This window comes from Hemiscyllium ocellatum, chromosome 10, assembly GCF_020745735.1.
Source record: "Hemiscyllium ocellatum isolate sHemOce1 chromosome 10, sHemOce1.pat.X.cur, whole genome shotgun sequence".
In the NCBI taxonomy this organism is placed as follows: Eukaryota; Metazoa; Chordata; class Chondrichthyes; order Orectolobiformes; family Hemiscylliidae; genus Hemiscyllium; species Hemiscyllium ocellatum.
In genome coordinates, this window is record NC_083410.1 from 87,713,890 (window position 1) to 87,732,259 (window position 18,370).

Consider the following 18,370-nt stretch of genomic DNA (forward strand, 5'->3'; position numbering starts at 1 on the left):
GTCCTGCACCAGCTGAGGTTATAACAAAGGACTTCTTCTCAATGTCTCTTCTTGCCTGATGTGTGGTGATCCTTAGGTTAAAGCACCACCATTGTCTCTCTAATGAGAGCGGTTCTCTTGTCCAGCAGGAGTATGGCAACTTTATTCATTTAGTGCTTTTAATGTAGGAGATATTGCATCATATTAGAGTAGATGATCAACAGCTTGGTCAAAGACCTAGGCTTTTACAAAAAAAAAGTTAATAGGATAAGTGGATCAGTAACTAGGTGAGCATTTGTTGCCTACCCCAAATTACTAAGGGGCAGTTAAAAATCGATCACATCGTGGAGCTGGAGTCTTGTATAGGCCAGACCAGATAAGGAGTGCAAATTTCATCTCCCTAAAGCAGATTAGGGAACCAGGTGAGTTTTCAATGACAATGCACAGTGATCACATGGTTGCCATTAGGCCAGCAGTTTTACAAGTTGAATTTAAATGTCACGACTGCAGTGGTGGAATTTGAATTCATGACCTCAGAATATTATCTTAGGGCTCTGGATTACTAGACCAGTGATTTCACCACTTCAAACTTCAGGATTGAAAGATTTAGGAAAGGAATTCTCGAGCTGAAGAACCCTGGCAGTCGAGAGCATGGCAACAACTGATAGATACTAACCAAGGGAATGAATGGTAGTTCTGGTACATTAAAGAATCGGAAGTATTCCAAGTCTCATTTTGTTCGTCCAAACAGGAATCAGAATCATGCTGAGCTGCATAGAGCTTAACATCTCATACTTTTCCAGTGCTTTAATGTGATAAAATATCTCCAGTCAGTTCACAGCAGTGCAATCAGGCATTGAACTCCAAGCCAACAACACAGGGGGAAAAAAAAAGTTTGAAAAAGGAAATGTAGAGGTTTCTTGAAGGAATTTGAAAATCTGGATGGCTGAAAGCATAATTGTCAACCGTGAAGTAAGGTAAACAGATGTGCATGACATTGATACAACTGCAAAGATCTTACAAGGTTGGAGAACTGGAGAATGTTATGGAAACAACAAGGGTCAAGGAAGGATTTTAACGAGGCAGTAAATTCAGATCATTAAGAGCAAACGATTTTTAAAAATGTTATGTTAGTGCCATTGGCAAGATCAGAAGACATTTTCCGTCCCAAATTGTCCTGGAGGCTTACTCAGCACTCCTGTACTCACTGACCTATATTAACATGTAGGTTAGCAATGCCTCAAGTTTAAGAATCTCATCCTCTATCTCTAGTGTTTCAATTCTGCTTTCCTTTACATCCTCCTTTCACCTCTCCATTGACAGCCGTCTATGCTTTAAGCTTGAAATTCTTTCTCTAAATCATTCTGCTTCCCTGAAACAACTTACATCTGTGCCATTATCTTTGTGGTATTTTCACATTTATCTGTACTCCCGTGAAGTACTTTGGCATAATTTAAAATATTAAAAGGACCAAATATAAATGCAAGTTGTTGTAATGAGTTTGATTATTGAATGCAGTCCCAAATTGCTTCATTCTGCGATATCTTGTAATAAGAAGAAATTCCTATTCACCATAGGCTTGACTCTCAGGATTTTGTTTAATTCTTTTGCTATTTTGAAATGAGATGAAAAACTTCAGTTAAGTGAAGAAATCCAAGCTTATGAGAGGGCGTCAAAATTATGAAGCTTTTTGATATGTGATAGGGAGAAACTGTTTTCAGTAGCATGAGAATTTATTTTTATGCAGAAAATTGTTACAATCTGAAATGCATTTCTTGACCTTGGATCTATCTCCACCACAATAATTTTCAAAAGGGAACTGGATATATAGATTAGGTTAGATTACTTAGTGTGGAAACAGGCCCTTCAGCCCAACAAGTCCACACCGACCTGCCGAAGCGCAACCCACCCATACCCCTACATTTACCACTTACCTAACACTACGGGCAATTTAGCATGGCCAATTCACCTGACCCGCACATCTTTGGACAGTGGGAGGAAACCGGAGCACCCGGAGGAAACCCACGCAGACACGGGGAGAACGTGCAAACTCCACACAGTCTGTCGCCTGAGTCGGGCATTGAACCTGGGTCTCAGGCGCTGTGAGGCAGCAGTGCTAACCACTGTGCCACCGTGCTGCCCACATATACTTGAAACTAATTAATAGCACCTTCCAAATGTTGCCATTGGCACGATAGGTTAAATGGCCGCCTCCTTGTATTGGAAATGCAGTGGAATACTGATATTTCTGGAATGATACAAGGAGAGATGATGACCTAGTGGCATTATCGATAGATTATTAATCAGAGACCTAGGTGATGTTCTGGGGATCTGGGTTTGAATCCAGCCAAGGCAGCTGGTGGAATCAATGTCATTATTGACAATGGTTGTGTCACCGTTAGGAAAAAAAATCATCTGGTTTACTAATATCCTTTAGAGAAAGAAACTGCCATTCTTACCCGATCTGGCCTACTTGTGATTCCAGACCCACTGTAACATGGTTGACTCTTAATCATTAGAGACCAGCAATAAATGCTGGCCTACTGGTGATACCCACATCCCGTGAACGAATAAAACAAAAACCAGGTTGAGTTGTGAAAAAATGATTTCTTTTATTCAAGAGCCTGGACATTGTGTTCCATTTCAGGAGGAGTACAAAAGACTTCTAAAGCAAATGGAGGAAAGAATGGAGGAGGTTGAACAAAAGCTGAAACATGTACGAATGATGCTTCAAGATAAGGTGAACCAGCTCAAGGAACAGGCAAGTAAATTTAACTACAAGGTTAATATCAAATAATATTATGGCAGTCATAAACCACTGCTTTAGATCTTGATGTGAACAGAAATACATTAAAATAAAAGATATGCAGTGTTTATCAGACTTGTACACTTCAGAATATCTTAAATGTAGGATTTACAGGCAAAAATAAGCTAGTTTGCCTCATAAGCTGCCCCTATCTTCAGTGCAACTACACCACTTTTTCATTAAGGTCCTTTGGGTGTTTCTCATCTGGCGACACATTTCTCTAGACTGTAAGGACTGCGCAGTAATAAATTCAGACTTGTTTGGGTGGTGTGAGGATTTTAATTAAATGCATTATTAATAATGGCTTGCTAATTGACATTAGTTGCTTGTTTGGAAATGCCATAGATTTTTACACATACCTTTTAGAGTTTAGTAAAATGGGATTGAACTTTGTGTGGGCCAAAACACCAAACAGCACAGTCAATACCAAGATAAGATATTGAGTAAAGAGTAAAGTCACCTTGTGCTGAAAATAACTCCTTCAAACTCAATGTGACTTGCACTTGCTCAAAAGAAAATTGGCCCATTGTGGCAGAGTGCTCCAGTAACATCTTTGGACATGTTACTATGCTAAATACTGCACAAATGTAAGTGTAACAAATTGATTATTTTTTTTGCCTGCAGTATGCAAAGAATGCCAAATCTGATTCGATATTGAAGGATCTGTATGTGGAGAATGCCCAGTTGATGAAAGCTTTGCAGATCACAGAGCAGCGGCAAAAAGGTGCTGAGAGAAAGAACTTCTTGCTGGATGAGAAAATTGCAGCTTTAAACAGAGTGTTAAGAAAAATTGCTCCAGCCTCTCTCTCTTAAATGTGTCAAAACACCACCATACTCAACATTTTGGGTTGATGGTCTTAAAATGGAAATACACTTTCTCTCGTTGCCAAGCTGTTTAATTTCTAACATTTCGTGTTTTTATTTCTCATTCCAACCATCTACAGTATTTTGCTTTTGCAAGACCACTTACCTCTGACACTTTTTACAAAGCAAATAATAGTCCTCCATCCCAATAAAATTATTTTGATACTGATCTTTCCATGTATAATCAACTGAAATCAAGTCCTCCCTTGGTATTCTATTCAGATTCTTTTCCTCTATTATGCAATGCTCCAAATTTTTGTACAATTCTGTTTTATGCACCAACTCCGTTGCTTATTAGGACATCTGTTTTATACAACTTGACTAAAGATTATCAACTTTTCCCATCAATAAACCACACTAACGTGCTTGCTCCTACCTTTGAAAGTGACTTAAATAATTGGTATGGATTTTCCTGAAGGTAATGCATCTACGGCAATAATGTAATAGTAACAGCCCTCAAAAGACTTCACAAACACTCAGCACAGACCCCAAGGGTTTAAGTACATTTTTGTATGTCTATAATCATACTGTTGAATAAGTGGGATATTGATGTTACTTTTTATTTTACATTCACTGTATTTGATCTTGTTTTGTCATATTTACTTTTTTCCTAAAGTAGCTTGATTACTGGATATGCAAAATGGAGTTTTGATATGAAAACTATGTACAAATGTTCAGTTATTTGAAGACAATCTGTAAATGCTGACCCTGATGTTAAGAAACTATTTTTAAAATTTAACTGACTTTGATACTATTGATAAACTTTTATAAAATTAAAAATTATCCAATTATATTGATTTGAATTATTTACATACTTTCAAATGACTTGTATAGAGATGTTTATGACACACTTATGGAGAGGGGGAACTGTGAGCGAGGAGGCCTGGGTTTAGAAGTATGGATACTACTACTGTGCCATAAACTAATTTATTCGCTGGATTTTTTTTAAAAAATCAACCTGTTCAGACATATTATTCACATCTTTGAAGCAGGTAGGACTCTAACCCAGGCCTTCTGGGGCAGAGATAGGGACATTTTCACTGTTCCAAAGGTGCCAACAAATATCTTCTCTGGACATTTTCTAATCAATCAATCTGTTAGAGATATTATTACATACCACCTGGAGAAGGCATAGGGGAAGAGAGAAAACTGAACCCAGGTGTCCTGGCTCAGAATACAGCCACTCCCTGCACTAATGACATTTTTTTTCATAATTCCCTTCATGTTACATAGATCAGTTCATGCAACTGAGGTGCAGACTCCCATAGCATGATCATGGTTAATACCTTTTGTAAATATCCATATTCGCTTGAGTATACAATTGTAGTAACTACCAAATAGCAACCCATGTCTGTGATGTAGACTTAGTTTCTTATTACAATCTGATTTGTCTGAAACCTACAAGGCCTATTATAGTTCTCAATGCTCCTTAAACTATAAACATAAACCTCATGAAATCTTACATGAAAATTAGTGTTTCTAATTATAAAAGGAGAATTAAACTAACAGCCAAAGAATTTTAAAACTGGCTGAAAAGTTAAAGCTGATGCTCACAATTAAATCACATTTTAGTTCACTGTCTACAAGATACTGCCAAGAACCAAAGCAGCAGTTTTAAGTAAGTAACCAAAAGGGAATTAAAAAGTAATTTTCTTTAAACTGGAACTCAGGACAGCACGTGCTCCAGGATCCCCTGACGAATTAGCTGTTCACATTTCCACCTGGGCATAAAATGCTGAAAGAAAACCAAACACCATAATTTAATGATTTTATTTTCCTCTAGTGAGCTCGAGAAAGAGAAAGATGGGGAAATCACCCATAAGCTAAATCCTTAGACTTTTTCAAATCGAATAAAATTGACAATGACATTATTAATATAGGAAGGACCTGCTAAAATCAAATGGGTGGTCTCCCCACACAATGAATGGCCTCAACTACCAGAACCAGAAATTGCTTCTGAAGAACCTCAAGTGACTTAAATAAGCTCTGGGTGATCAGGCGGTCTGCTGCCTTACATGGTAATAGGAATGCTTCAGGCAGCCACCCGTTGTCTTCCTGTGCTGTTTTGCCAAATTAAACAGGTCTCAAAATTTAACTCCTTTGGTGGTTAAAACACTTTGGAATAGACCAAAAATCTTAACTGAGAATAACTACAGTGAATATAATCTATAAATATTATAAATGTAGAACAGCAGTAGTTGGAAGAGCTCCTATGATCTAACATTTAGGATTACTGGCCATTAAAGAAAAATACCTTCTGCTCCTCTGATGTTTTTATGGGATACTTTCTGTTCAAGTAATCCATTTTCTATCTCGTTCATAGTAGCATAGCTTTCATAATTTGTGCTGTCTTAAATACTTTTAAAACTACAATCATAGACTTCTTATTTCTGAAATCTAGCTTCTATGGGAAAGAAATTTTAAAAAATCAAAACAAGATATATAGAAAGCAGTCTCAATATTACCTGGCTGTTTTTCTTCAGAAGCACTGTAGTACCATCATCAATTTCATATTCACCATAATCTTTCAAACACCTTACCTAAAAGTGAGCAAGAAGACCCATAAAAAGTATCAAGTCTTGCATTTATGCATGGCACCTTTTTACTTGTTAAAAACCAAGAAATCCACAAAACTGATTACCAAAACAAAATCAACACTCAACCATATATGGAAACATCAAGACAGGTCAGCAAAAGCTCAGATTGGTTTTCAAAGAGCTTAAAAAGAAAGAGCAGAGAATTCCTAAATTGAGAGCAGAGACAGCAGAGGTCAGATCTGCAGAATAACTGATGAAAAATCAGGGATGCATAGACATCAGACTTGGGAGAAGCTCACTGTTCCCAGAGGAATGAACAGGGCTAGAGTTGGGAGGGGAAGAGAACATGAAACGATTTGAACAGATGCTAACTGGGTTGATGTACGTCAGAGTGTCTTGGGATGAGCATGAAGTCATGTTTTCTTGTTGCTTGTTTATTGAAGTAGTGTTATTACAAAGAAAATCTAAGAAGTATCAAAATATATCATATAATTAGATTAGATTAGATTACTTACAGTGTGGAAACAGTCCACACCAACCCGCCGAAGCGCAACCCACCCATACCCCTATCCCTACATTTACCCCTTACCTAACACTACGGGCAATTTAGCATAGTCAATTCACCTGACCCCCACATCTTTGGACTGTGGGAGGAAACCGGAGCACCCGGAGGAAACCCACGCAGACACTGGGAGAACAGTCCACACAGTCAGTCAGTCGCCTGAGGCGGGAATTGAACCCGGGTCTCTGGTGCTGTGAGGCAGCAGTGCTAACCACTGTGCCACCGTGCCTAAAATAATTTTCCACTGCATTGAGAGAACTAGTTGCACTTTGAGTATTAATCTTGCCATACCACAATAAGGAGATAGTGAACATTAGCCAATCAATATGCTTTGTAAGGAGCATAAATAACACTACCAGTCAAATTGACTGGCACAAAGATCCAGATTCTCTTCCCTTGGCAATTCTGCAGACAAAGATTTAGGAATATTGTCCTCATTGGTTGCAGGCCTGCTGGTGGCTAGTGAGGCTTATGACTGGCATGTTTTTCCACATTAGGTGCTGAAGGCGTAATTGCTGATGGGAACAATGGATCTATCTTACTTATTTTCTCTTTCATACTGGCTCTTCGTTCAATCTCAAAGGTTACCATAGCATTCCCACGGTGTTATCTCCAAACATCAGGATCTATGACTAGCACCTCCCGATGGCGATGGTCAATGTGATATAAAGGAGTGGGATTTGAAATACTTATGCGGGACCCCTTTGTTCTATTTACCCATGGTCAACTCACCATACAACACTATCTTGGGCAGATGACCATCCACCTGATGAACATGATCCATGCAACACAATTGGCTTTGCAGGAGAAGGGCTGTTTCCAAGACTTCAACGTTCATGATGTAATGCTGCCAGCAGATTTAAAATAAGCTATGTAAGCAGTGCTGATGGTGCACGTGACAGTGATGGATCCCATGACCTGGCACCACAGAGAAGGGTGAGGAGGACTACAGCCTTATACATTTTGATCTTGGTCTGTTAGCTGCTCCACAATTTTTAGAGTCTTAAAACATTGCTAGAAGTGAATAAGTAATTAGAACTTTTTATCCTATACTTACCATTCCTAAGAAAAAACTAGTTCTAAACAAGGACGCCAATTTGTACAGCATGAGAGAAGGCTGCTGGTTGGGCCATTGTTGGCATGGACATGCAGCAAGAACAGTCAACTGTAAACCTTGGTTCTTAGACTAGGTAGATAAGACGCAGGTCAGGTTGGTGCTATGGGTATATAGAAAATATTGAAAAAATGGTAATGGAGACTCCTAGTACAAAACTTACATATATAAATTGCTTTTGCTTACATGAAACAGAGCCCTGCGTATTAACGCATGTAGAAGTGAATCACACTGTGAGCTCAACTAATAGATTGGCTCCAGGCACAATTCTAAAGACAGTCCAAGAATTCAAATTATCATCATGCCAATACAGGCCAGGCAATCAACACCCTCTTATGTTATATAAAATAGTACTCTGTTCCATTGCTCTAAATCCCTCCCCTCTTAACACAATAAAGATAGTGTCTCAAAGTGGAGTGTATGATTTCCCCTCCCAACTCTATTTTGATTTAACTCCTGCCCTCCCCTTCACTGTTTGATCATGCAGCAATGCCCCTCTGTGAAGGGCACTTGTCACTGGCCACGCTGGTGTTTCCTTTCTTCCTGGTGGTGGAAATCGAATAAAAGTTTGTACAGCTGTGGTCTTTCACTGTGTCTTACACCTGCACATATACAATATAGGTGTTGGGGAAAATATAAGCACTACCACAGTTAGGCAGTAATGTAGGGGTTTCAAATAAAGATATATATGGTGATTTAGGGTTTCCTCAGTTTAGGGTACTGACTCTGTGCTGTCTGGTGATACAGTCAGTGTGATCCTGTTGTTGTTGGTTTCTGCAAAAAAATAAAAGTCTCCCTTGTCCTCACTTACCACCCCACTAGTCTCTGGAACCAATACATCATCCTTAAACACTTTTGCCAACTCCAACTCAACCCACAACCAAGAACATTTTCCTCTATCCATCCCTCTCTGCCTTCTGCCACTGTTCCATCTTTGGACTGTGGGAGGAAACCGGAGCACCCGGAGGAAACCCACACAGACACAGGGAGAAAGTGCAAACTCCACACAGTCAGTCGCCTGAGGCAGGAATTGAACCCGGATCTCTGGCGCTGTGAGGCAGCAGTACTAACCACTGTGCCAACGTGCCGCCCACAAACTGAACTGCAAATTGGAGGAACAATACCTCATCTTCCACCTGGGCAGCCTACAGTCCGGAGGACTCGTTGAGTTCTTCAATTTCAAATAACCTCCCTTCCCTCTACTTCCTTCCCAGCCCCTTCCACTCCTCCCAGCCACTTACCGAATTCATTCCTCCCAATGACCAACCAAGTATCCTCTGCCTGCCTTCACCTATCTCCACTTCATCACCCTGCCCCTGCCACCCCTTTTACCTGCAGCTCCCCCTACACCCATCCCTAGTCCTGAAGGGTTACACCTGAAACATCGATTTCTCCACCTCCTGATGCTGCCTGGCTTGCTGTTTTCTTCCAGCCTCCTGTCTGCCCACTTTGGATTGCAGCATCTGCAGTTTTGTTTTTTGTCTCATTATGATAAGGAATCTGGATGAGTAGCCAAGCTTTAAGGACTTTCTGTTCAGTATCAAATGCCTTGGTGAGGTATACAAAGGTGGCAAACTGGCCTTTATATTGCTCTCACATTTCTTAATATTTGTAGTTTGAAAAAAAATACCGTCTGTGGTCCCTCTGTCATCTCTGAAACTTCACTAGCTCTCAGAAGTTTTCTTCTGCAAAGATAGGTACAAGCCTGTTCATATGTATTCAAGCCATGATCTTCCCAGCAATAGAATAGAGGGTGATACCACAGTAGTTGGAGAAGTCTGACTTCTCTGTTTTTGCACAAGTGTATAAGAGCAGCATCATGAGATCCAGTGGTATCCTACTATTCCCAAAAGGCCATGGAGGTTGGTACATAGGATAAGCTATCATCGTTCAAAACTTCAGATGGAATTTCATACACTCTGGAAGCTTTAGTGCTCTTTATCTAGTTGATGCAGTCAGGTTCCTCCTGACAGTTATTTGACATGGTTCATTGTTGTATTATATCCTTTGTTCAAAGTTTTGGGAGAAGATTTGTAGCTCGGGTGCTTGTTGTTGTGGTTCTGTTCACCGAGCTGGGAATTTGTGTTGCAGATGTTTCGCCCCCTGTCTATGTGACATCCTCAGTGCTTGGGAGCCTCCTGTGAAGCGCTTCTGTGATCTTTCCTCCTGCTTTTGTAGTGGTTTGAATCTGCCGCTTCCGGTTGTTAGTTCCAGCTGTCTGTTGCAGTGGTCGGTATATTGAATCCTTAGTAGCCACACACGCAGATGACAGGCAACATGAATTCGACTGGGACAACACTACTATTATAGGACAAGCCAAACAGAGAACGGCAAGGGAATTCTTAGAGGCATGGCACTCATCCACAGATTCAATTAACAGACACATCGACCTGGACCCAATATACCGGCCACTGCAATGGACAGTTGGAACTGACAACCGGAAGCGGCAGATTCAAACCACTACAAATGCCGGAGGAAAGATCACAGAAGCGCTTCACAGGAAGCTCCCAAGCACTGAGGATGTCACCAAGACAGGGGACGAAATGTCTGCAACAAATTCCCAGCTTGGCGAACAGAACCACAACATATATCCTGTGTGTTTGGTATCAAAGTTGAAAATGTGTTGCTGGTTAAAGCACAGCAGGTCAGGCAGCATCCAAGGAATAGGAAATTCGACGTTTCGGGCATAAGCCCTTCATCAGGAATGAATCCTGATGAAGGGCTTATGCCCAAAACGTCGAATTTCCTATTCCTTGGATGCTGCCTGACCTGCTGTGCTTTAACCAGCAACACATTTTCAGCTGTGATCTCCAGCATCTGCAGACCTCATTTTTTTACCCCTGTTTGGTATCAAACGTGCACTGACTAACTAACTAACTGTCGATGTGTAGCATCTTGCTATTGTGGTCCACGATACAGCGTAGTGCACTTTTAATTCAGAATAGGATGGTTATTTGAACCACTTGTAATCTTTCTGCCTTGATTGTTATCTTTGTCAAGGAGGACATCTAATCACGTGGTGTTAATAATTTCTCCTATCAATTTACTCATCAAATGAGGCAATGGGCAGTTGGAGCCTGCAATGTGTGTTGGACATAGCTGAGGACCAATGATTCCAGTCCACCCTACATGCAGGATGCAACTGCTTGAAAACACAAGGAGGCTACATCTAGCTGAATACCCCATACTGATCTATACAAACTCGTTTAACACTTGAAGACCTCAAGAGGGGAAGGAAGTTCATACCACATGGTTTGGTTGTAAAATTTGAACTTTCATAATAAAGGGTATACTTGGGCTGCCTTACATATGAAGAATGTGATAGGAATATACTAGTTTAGTTTCTTCAAAGCATATGAAACCAACATTGGGGAGAAGTCTTTTTTTGCTGTTTCAGGAGTCACTGTCATTTTCAGAACCTTATTCAAGTGACAAAAAACTGTAAAAGAAATACATTTTAACACTGCTTCACGTGCAGATTTGTTAGAAATTATCATGAATAAGTTCACTAGACAATACACCACCTTACTTCAGATATTAGAATTTGATGTGCATTAAGGATTTTTCTTCAAAAGCCACAATGATCAATATTCTTCTAAATATTTAGAGTTGAAACTTATGCACTGGTCATTGAATTCAAGTTACGACTTACTTCAATAAACAAACTTTTTGGAGGTTTCATATCTTGAGTTATATCCAATCCTCCTTCACCTCCAATAGACTTCATGTATGTGGCAAGTGACTTTTTGTACTGGTTGAACCATTCAGTCTGCAGTGGAAAAAAAAATCAGAGAAGGAACTACTGAAACTGAATAATTACAAGAATAGCAGTGTTGCACAGAAAACCTCAGGAAAACTACCCCATGATGAGAATACTTCAGGAATTCGCCAAACCCAACTTTATTGGCTAGGAACTCCACCTTTTTAAAAAAAAAATTCAAACATTCTGTTTTGTGCCACACAGTTTATATGGTCAGCAATTTGATAAACTACTAAAATGTTAAAGGCAGCATACATTGCCCTGCCTAGTAACCTTTTGTTATTATTTTTGCAATGGTTTAAATGACTTGCTTGGTCACTTCAGAGACAGTTCAAGAGTCAACCATGTTGATATGGGATTGGTGTTACATAAAGGCTAAACTGGGTAAGGACACTAGGTTTCCTTTATGAACCACTTGGATTTCACAAGAATCCAACAACTTCATGTCACTCACAAGACTTTACTTTTTCTAGATCATTAGCCAAGGTCACTGGAATAATCTAGTAACATACTATAATACGATCACAGCCTTCAATGTAGAAATGTTAAAACTTAACAATAACATGGCATTTAAATAGCATCTTTAACATTGTAAAAGTATCAAAATGGAGAAATTATCAAACAAAGTTAGACACTGAATCAAGTAAAGAGATCAACAAAAAAACGTCAGGTGGATTCTTCAAGCGAGAACCAGGACAAATAGGCTAATTGGGGAATGTAAAGGAAAATAAGACTAGCAAATAAAAGCATTAGAACTGAATGGCAGTAACACAAAAAGGAACCCAGCAGTCTTCTACTGACAGTTAAGTGAGTAATAAGTAGTGCAATGGGCCTATTGGGGATACAAAGTGTGACATATTTAGTGGTGAAGGGCAAGGCTGGAATACTTAGTAGACCATCAATGCCAAACACTTTAGGAAATTACATGGTTTGGCTTGTATCTCAGGTTGCAGGAGTAGAGATAACAGAATGACTTGCTTTAATCCTCTAACCTACCCTAGATATGCAGAAGGCCAGCAGATTTGTAAATGGCAGATACTGCTTCACTAACCTAATTGCTTTATTTTTTGAAGTAGTAACACCACAGAAGGTTAATGTATTAAAAAAAGACAGAACTACACAAAATACTGGTGAACTAAATTCTCTCACAAAATAGATCCTTAGTGCAAAGTTGGATTATAAATATTGGTTTAAAGGACAGAAAATATAGCAGTTTGTGCTAAGTGGTTAGTTTTCAAACTGGAGGATGGTAAACAGTGGTATTCCTGGAACAAGGAATAAAATTTCAAATCTAGTGATCATACTAAATTGGGGAAGTGGCAATCAGCAAGGTTATTACTGATCAACTGCAACAATTGGGTAATCTAGCAGATTGTGTTTATTTCCATAAACTACTTTCCAAAGTCGTTGATTCACCCCAGGATTGGGAAAGAAAATACAGATTAAATGGCAGTTATAAAGAGTGTATAGGGACAGTGGGGCCTGACTGGGTGTATGGAGATAGATCTTTGGTGGCAGGACAAATTGAGAATGATTAGTGAAGTAAAATCTAAAGAACTTCAGATGCTGTAAATCAGAAACAAAAACAGAAGTTGCTGGAAAAGCTCAGCAGGACTGGTAATATTGGGTTCTGAAGAAAGGTCACCAGACTGGACATGTCAACTTTGATTTCTCTTCATTGATGCTGCCAGACGTGCTGGTAATTAGTTAACATTTTAGGATCTCTTGGGTTTTATAAAGAAAGACACTGAGTTAGAAAAGTTATGCTAAACCTTTAGAAAGCTCTGGTTAGGATTTGGCCATAACTGTAATAGTATGTCAATTATCTGCCACTACACCTTATGAAGGAATCGAAAGTCCTTGCAGAGATTTACCAGAATGGTTCCAAGACTGATGGATGTTAGCTACAAGGTTAGTTTGGAGAAGCTGGGGTGGACTTCTTGGTAGCGATATTAAATAGATCTGTACAAGATTAGCCAGATTTGGAGAAAGTGAGGACTGTAGATGCCGGAGATCAGAGTTGAGGAGTGTGGTGCTGGAAAGGCACAGCGGGTCAGGCAGCATCCAAGGAGCAGGAAAGTTGGTGTTTTGAGCACAAACTCTGTCAGGAATGAAGAGCTTAGGAGCAGGAGAGTCAATGTTTTGAGCATAAGCTCTTCATTCCTGACAAAGAGCTTACGCTCAAAATGTCGACACACCTGATCCTTGGATGCTGCCTGACCCGCTATGCCTTTCCAGTACCACATTCTTCAAGACAGATTTGGATAAGGTAGACAAGGAAAAACCCCGTTGGTAGATGGTTCAAGGATTTGTAGACAGAGGTGCAGGGGAAGAACATTTTTATACTGCGATTGTCAACGACCTGAAAATTGTTGTCCAAGAGGGTGGTGGAAGTACTAAGCAGAAATCAGTGATTTGAAAACAGAAATGGGATGGGTGCTAGTTGGAAACAAGCACTGAAGAACTAGAGGGATGTAGTGAGAAGATGGAGTGGCTGGATTACTCCAAGAGGAGATGGAACAAATATCGTCATTTACAACACAGAAGGAAGGTATGAGGATATATGATTAAAAGCTTGATTCAAAGTTTTTGAGGAGTATATTAAAATAGCAGCATGTGGTTGGAAGCTGTAAGGAGGAAATTGCAGAACTTAAGGATCTAAGCAGCTCAATCATGGAATGAAAAACACAATGATAAGCAAAAGGCCACAAATGGATGAATACTGATTCTTAGAGGACTGCATAGCTTGACAGTGTTACAAAGATATGGAGGGATGAATCCACAAATGGAATTGAAACAAAGTTGCACAGTTTAAAAATCAAGGTGTGGCTGGACAGAAAGATCAGAGCATAAGAATAATGCATGAACAGGGCTTGGTGTGAGTTTAAATACAAGTAACAAAGTTTTCAATGAACTCAAGGTTATGGCTAATGCAAGGTGGGATGTGGACAGGCAGAACACTGAAATTGTCTAATCTAAATGGACAATGGGTGAGACTTTTAGCAGGTAAAAAATGATGAGACATAAATGTGCAAAGCTACAGGTGGAAACAGACAGACAATCTAGGTGACCGTGAAATTGGGCTGACATTTCAACTCCGTCTAATGGAAGCCTAGGATGAGGCAGGAATGGTAGCATGTACCCACAAGTCTATACTGCTATTGCACCAAATCAAAATATTTAACTCATTAAAAGGATAATTCCTGGCCAGGTTGGGTAGGAAATGTAATGCTAAATATTTCTATTGCAGTTTTCTCATTCACTTATTCTTTAATTGGGCAAAAATGGCTATTTTTAGTTTACTTGCAAAGATTGCAAAAGCAAAACTCTGGAGTTCTCTATAGATTTAGCATTGGCTTTCTGACTTATTTCCCCTGTGCCAACAGACAAGGAGTCCATTTCCACATGGTTAAGGAAGACAACCAACTCCACTTTGCAAGATTTCTTTATCCATTCTAATGTCCAACAAGCTTCTTGTCAAAACATCTAATCTTGAGTTACGATATGTTTCAACTACACATTGGAAAGACTAAAATGATCACCTCCAGCCTCTTCACAAGCACTGCGTTCTCATCACTGTCTCAGCTTGAACCAGCCTCTTTTTAACGTCAACCCAAATGCTCAAAGTTCACTTTCACAGAATCACAAGAGAGTTTTGGCACAGGTGACCATTTGACCCATCATGTCTGTGCCAGTTCTTCAAATTCAAATCATTAGCCATTGCTAATTTACTGCTTTCCCACCCACCCCCAAAAACCCTGCAGGTAATTTTTATCCAAATAATCATCCAATACTCTAGAATGCCTTAATTGAATCTGCTTCCATCACACTACCAGGAGCAAGTGTATCCCATACCCTAACTACTCACTGTGTGAAAGAGATTTTCTTGTATCATATTTGCTCCTTCTGTAAAATTCTCGAAACCCTTGACCTCTGATCCTTAATTCTTTTACAAGTGGGAATAGTTCCTCTCTAAATGTTCTATCAAGCCTGTTTATGATTTTAAAAACCTACATCAGCTCTTCTCTAAGACTTCTTTCCTTGAAGATGAACTGTGCTAACTTCTTCAATCTAGCTTCATAACTGAAAATTCTCATTCTTGGAGCCATTCTTGTAAATTGCTTCTGGACTCTCTTCAATGAATTAACATCCTTCCTATAATGTGGCATCAATTACTGTATATAACAATCCAACTGAGGTCTAACAAGCATTTTATATGCAACTTAAACTCCTTGCTCTTGTACTGTATGCCCCTATTAATACAACTAAGGATAGCTTTATTACTCTTAAACTATCGTGCCACCTTCAGCAATCTGTGTACACATACACGCAGAGCCCTCGGCTTTAGAATTGAATTCCCTTTTTTGTACTGTCTTTCAATGTTCTTCCTGCCAAAATCTATCACCTCATACTTTTCTGCATTGAAACCCATCTGCTACTCATCTGCCTACACCTGTATGTGTCCTTTTGAAGTTCTAAACAAATCTCTTCAGATTACAATTCCTACAAATTTCATCATCACTAATCTACATTCACCAACACTTCACTGCTCACCTCTGTTCCATCAGAGTTCAGTGCCAGCTGAAATTCTCTCATGTACTTTTATCATTCCTCCACTCATCTACAGTATATCAATACATTCCATATTGGCTTTCCACCTCTGCAGAAACTCTACCACACCTAAAACCTTTCTGTCTATATCACCATCATATTAGTCATTTGTCACTACTCCTGGCCATTTGATCACTCAAATTTAAAAATGTCTTCCTTATGTTTAAATCCTTCCCTGTCCTTTACAGGTCACCACCCCTGCAAACCTCCCTGACACACCTATATGTTTTTAAACACAATATCCATGTATACCATCACATTTAAATCATAATTTGCATTTTGTGTGGTTTTAATTTGTGGAGTTATTTCAGGCTTGGTGCAGAAGATTCAGGTTTGTTTTGTTTACATCCATTTAATGAAGTTATAAATCCTTGACTTGTTCAGTATTGACATCAGCAGCAAATAATAACTGCCTCTCCTCTTGATATCAGCTGCCCAGATCCCACTTCTCTGGAAGTCTTTTCCTTGCTTTAAGGTGCTTCTTCAATCCTACACCATCATTCAAACTTTTCAGTTGCCTAATATGTATTGACATAATATTAAAATGGAAGTGGATTAAGAACTAGTAAATGGAACTACAGTCTTTACTTAAGGTGTGGAAAATGACCTGCTTTAATATTGAAATATCAATAATTTCATGAATGACCAAAACTAAATTAGTGTGCAACACTAAGAGTCCAGGCAGAGTAGGAAGGACTATAAACAAACAGTCTTTCCTCATCCAGTTTTAGGCTCGGACGGTCTATTATAAAACAGCCGTACCTCCTCAGCAGCAAAGTGGAACCGAATTCTCGATGGTAGAACACTTCCATATTCCCACCTTAATGATCGAATTCGCAATAGACGGTCATATCTGTGGAGAAGACGGCAAGTTGTGTTTTAGCTGAATCCTTTATGCTCCAGTTCCTCCTCCTTTTTAAACGTTTGTTACATCTTGTAGGTGGTACCTACATCACTGCCTGAAATTTTACAGTGGTAAACATGATGCTCATCAATTGGGCTGCTTAGTCCTGGAGGGCTGTCAAATTTCATGAGTTTTGCTGGAACTGCACTTATTCAAGCAAGATGGGAATATTTCAAGTAAAAACTGAAATGCTAGAAACACTCAGCAGGTCAGGAAGCATCTGTAGAGAGAAACAAATGGTATCTGACTTTTTGAATATAAGATTTTGTTTTTATTTATGAATTCCTGTATCCACAGTAATTTGTTTCTCCACTTGAATATTTTCTATTCCCCCCCGCCCCCCCGAGTTTCGTAACTTGGAGCTGATGAATAGACTGGAGTTCTAGTGGCCAGTTACCCACTAAAATTCTTAGCCTATGATTTGCTTATGGTGTTAATATTTACATGGCTGGTCCAGTTAATGGTAACCCCCTCTTAATACTGCTGGTGGGGTTTTCATCAATGGAAATAGTTAGACTCTTTGTGATACAAGTGTTGCTATACCTAGTCTCAGTCCAAGCCTGAATGTTGTCATAACCTCATTGCTTTCATTTCTGTTCTTCAGAAGACACCTATCCACAATGGCTTTCCATAGATCTTAGCCCTCCCAATCTTGCCTACTTTAAATTAGAAACTGCAGTACCTTTGTGAATCTATTTAACTCTGGATCCCAAAGTTGTCCTTCCCTGACAACAGTCATGGCAATCAGTAGATCAATTCCTTCATAGTCCTTTTCAGAGAATCACTGTTGAAAAGCACCACAATAAGGGTCTTAAAGAGTCTGGTCTACTCCTTACCATCTTTATAGCCTGATCCAGTTTTACAATTCTGCATTCCTCCAATATTGGCCTCTCGTGTATCCTCCAAGCCCTTTGTCTCACCTTTGTTGATCAGCCCTAACCAAAATTCTAGAATTCCTTCCCTAAAGCCTTACATCCTTTTCTTTGGCCACTGTGAAATCATGAAACAATCTATCTTCAAATAGCAATATTAGATCACATGCAGAGGACAACAATTTAAAGATATTTGAGAAAAGATACAAGTGACACAAAGAAAACAATCACTTGCTGTGTTTGTGTTTTAGACACAGCAAGTGATTAGGATATGGAATGCACTGAGAATGGTGTAGGCAGACCAAATTAAGGCTTTCAAAACACAATTGGATAATCACCAGAAGAGGAAAAAAAAACAAAT

The 18,370-nt window shown here is 39.4% G+C and overlaps 2 protein-coding genes across 7 annotated transcripts in view; one reads left to right on the top strand and one right to left on the bottom strand.

Moving 5' to 3' along the window:
- The window catches only part of ninl (ninein-like), a 145,136-nt gene extending 140,744 nt beyond the window's left edge, over positions 1–4,392 (top strand). For all 5 annotated transcript variants that reach the window (XM_060831713.1, XM_060831714.1, XM_060831715.1 and 2 more), the window contains 2 exons: positions 2,627–2,740; positions 3,410–4,392. In XM_060831713.1, coding sequence (XP_060687696.1) covers positions 2,627–2,740; positions 3,410–3,598 — 303 coding nt within the window. In that variant the 3' untranslated portion in view covers positions 3,599–4,392. The remainder of the gene's footprint in view (positions 1–2,626; positions 2,741–3,409) is intronic.
- gins1 (GINS complex subunit 1 (Psf1 homolog)) overlaps positions 2,567–18,370 on the bottom strand; it is a 51,496-nt gene continuing 35,692 nt past the window's right edge. For both annotated transcript variants that reach the window (XM_060831721.1, XM_060831720.1), the window contains exons 4-7: positions 16,996–17,086; positions 11,515–11,631; positions 6,115–6,189; positions 2,567–5,384 (exon numbers count right to left, since the gene is read on the bottom strand). In XM_060831721.1, the coding sequence (XP_060687704.1) occupies positions 5,316–5,384; positions 6,115–6,189; positions 11,515–11,631; positions 16,996–17,086 (352 nt within the window). In that variant the 3' untranslated portion in view covers positions 2,567–5,315. The remainder of the gene's footprint in view (positions 5,385–6,114; positions 6,190–11,514; positions 11,632–16,995; positions 17,087–18,370) is intronic.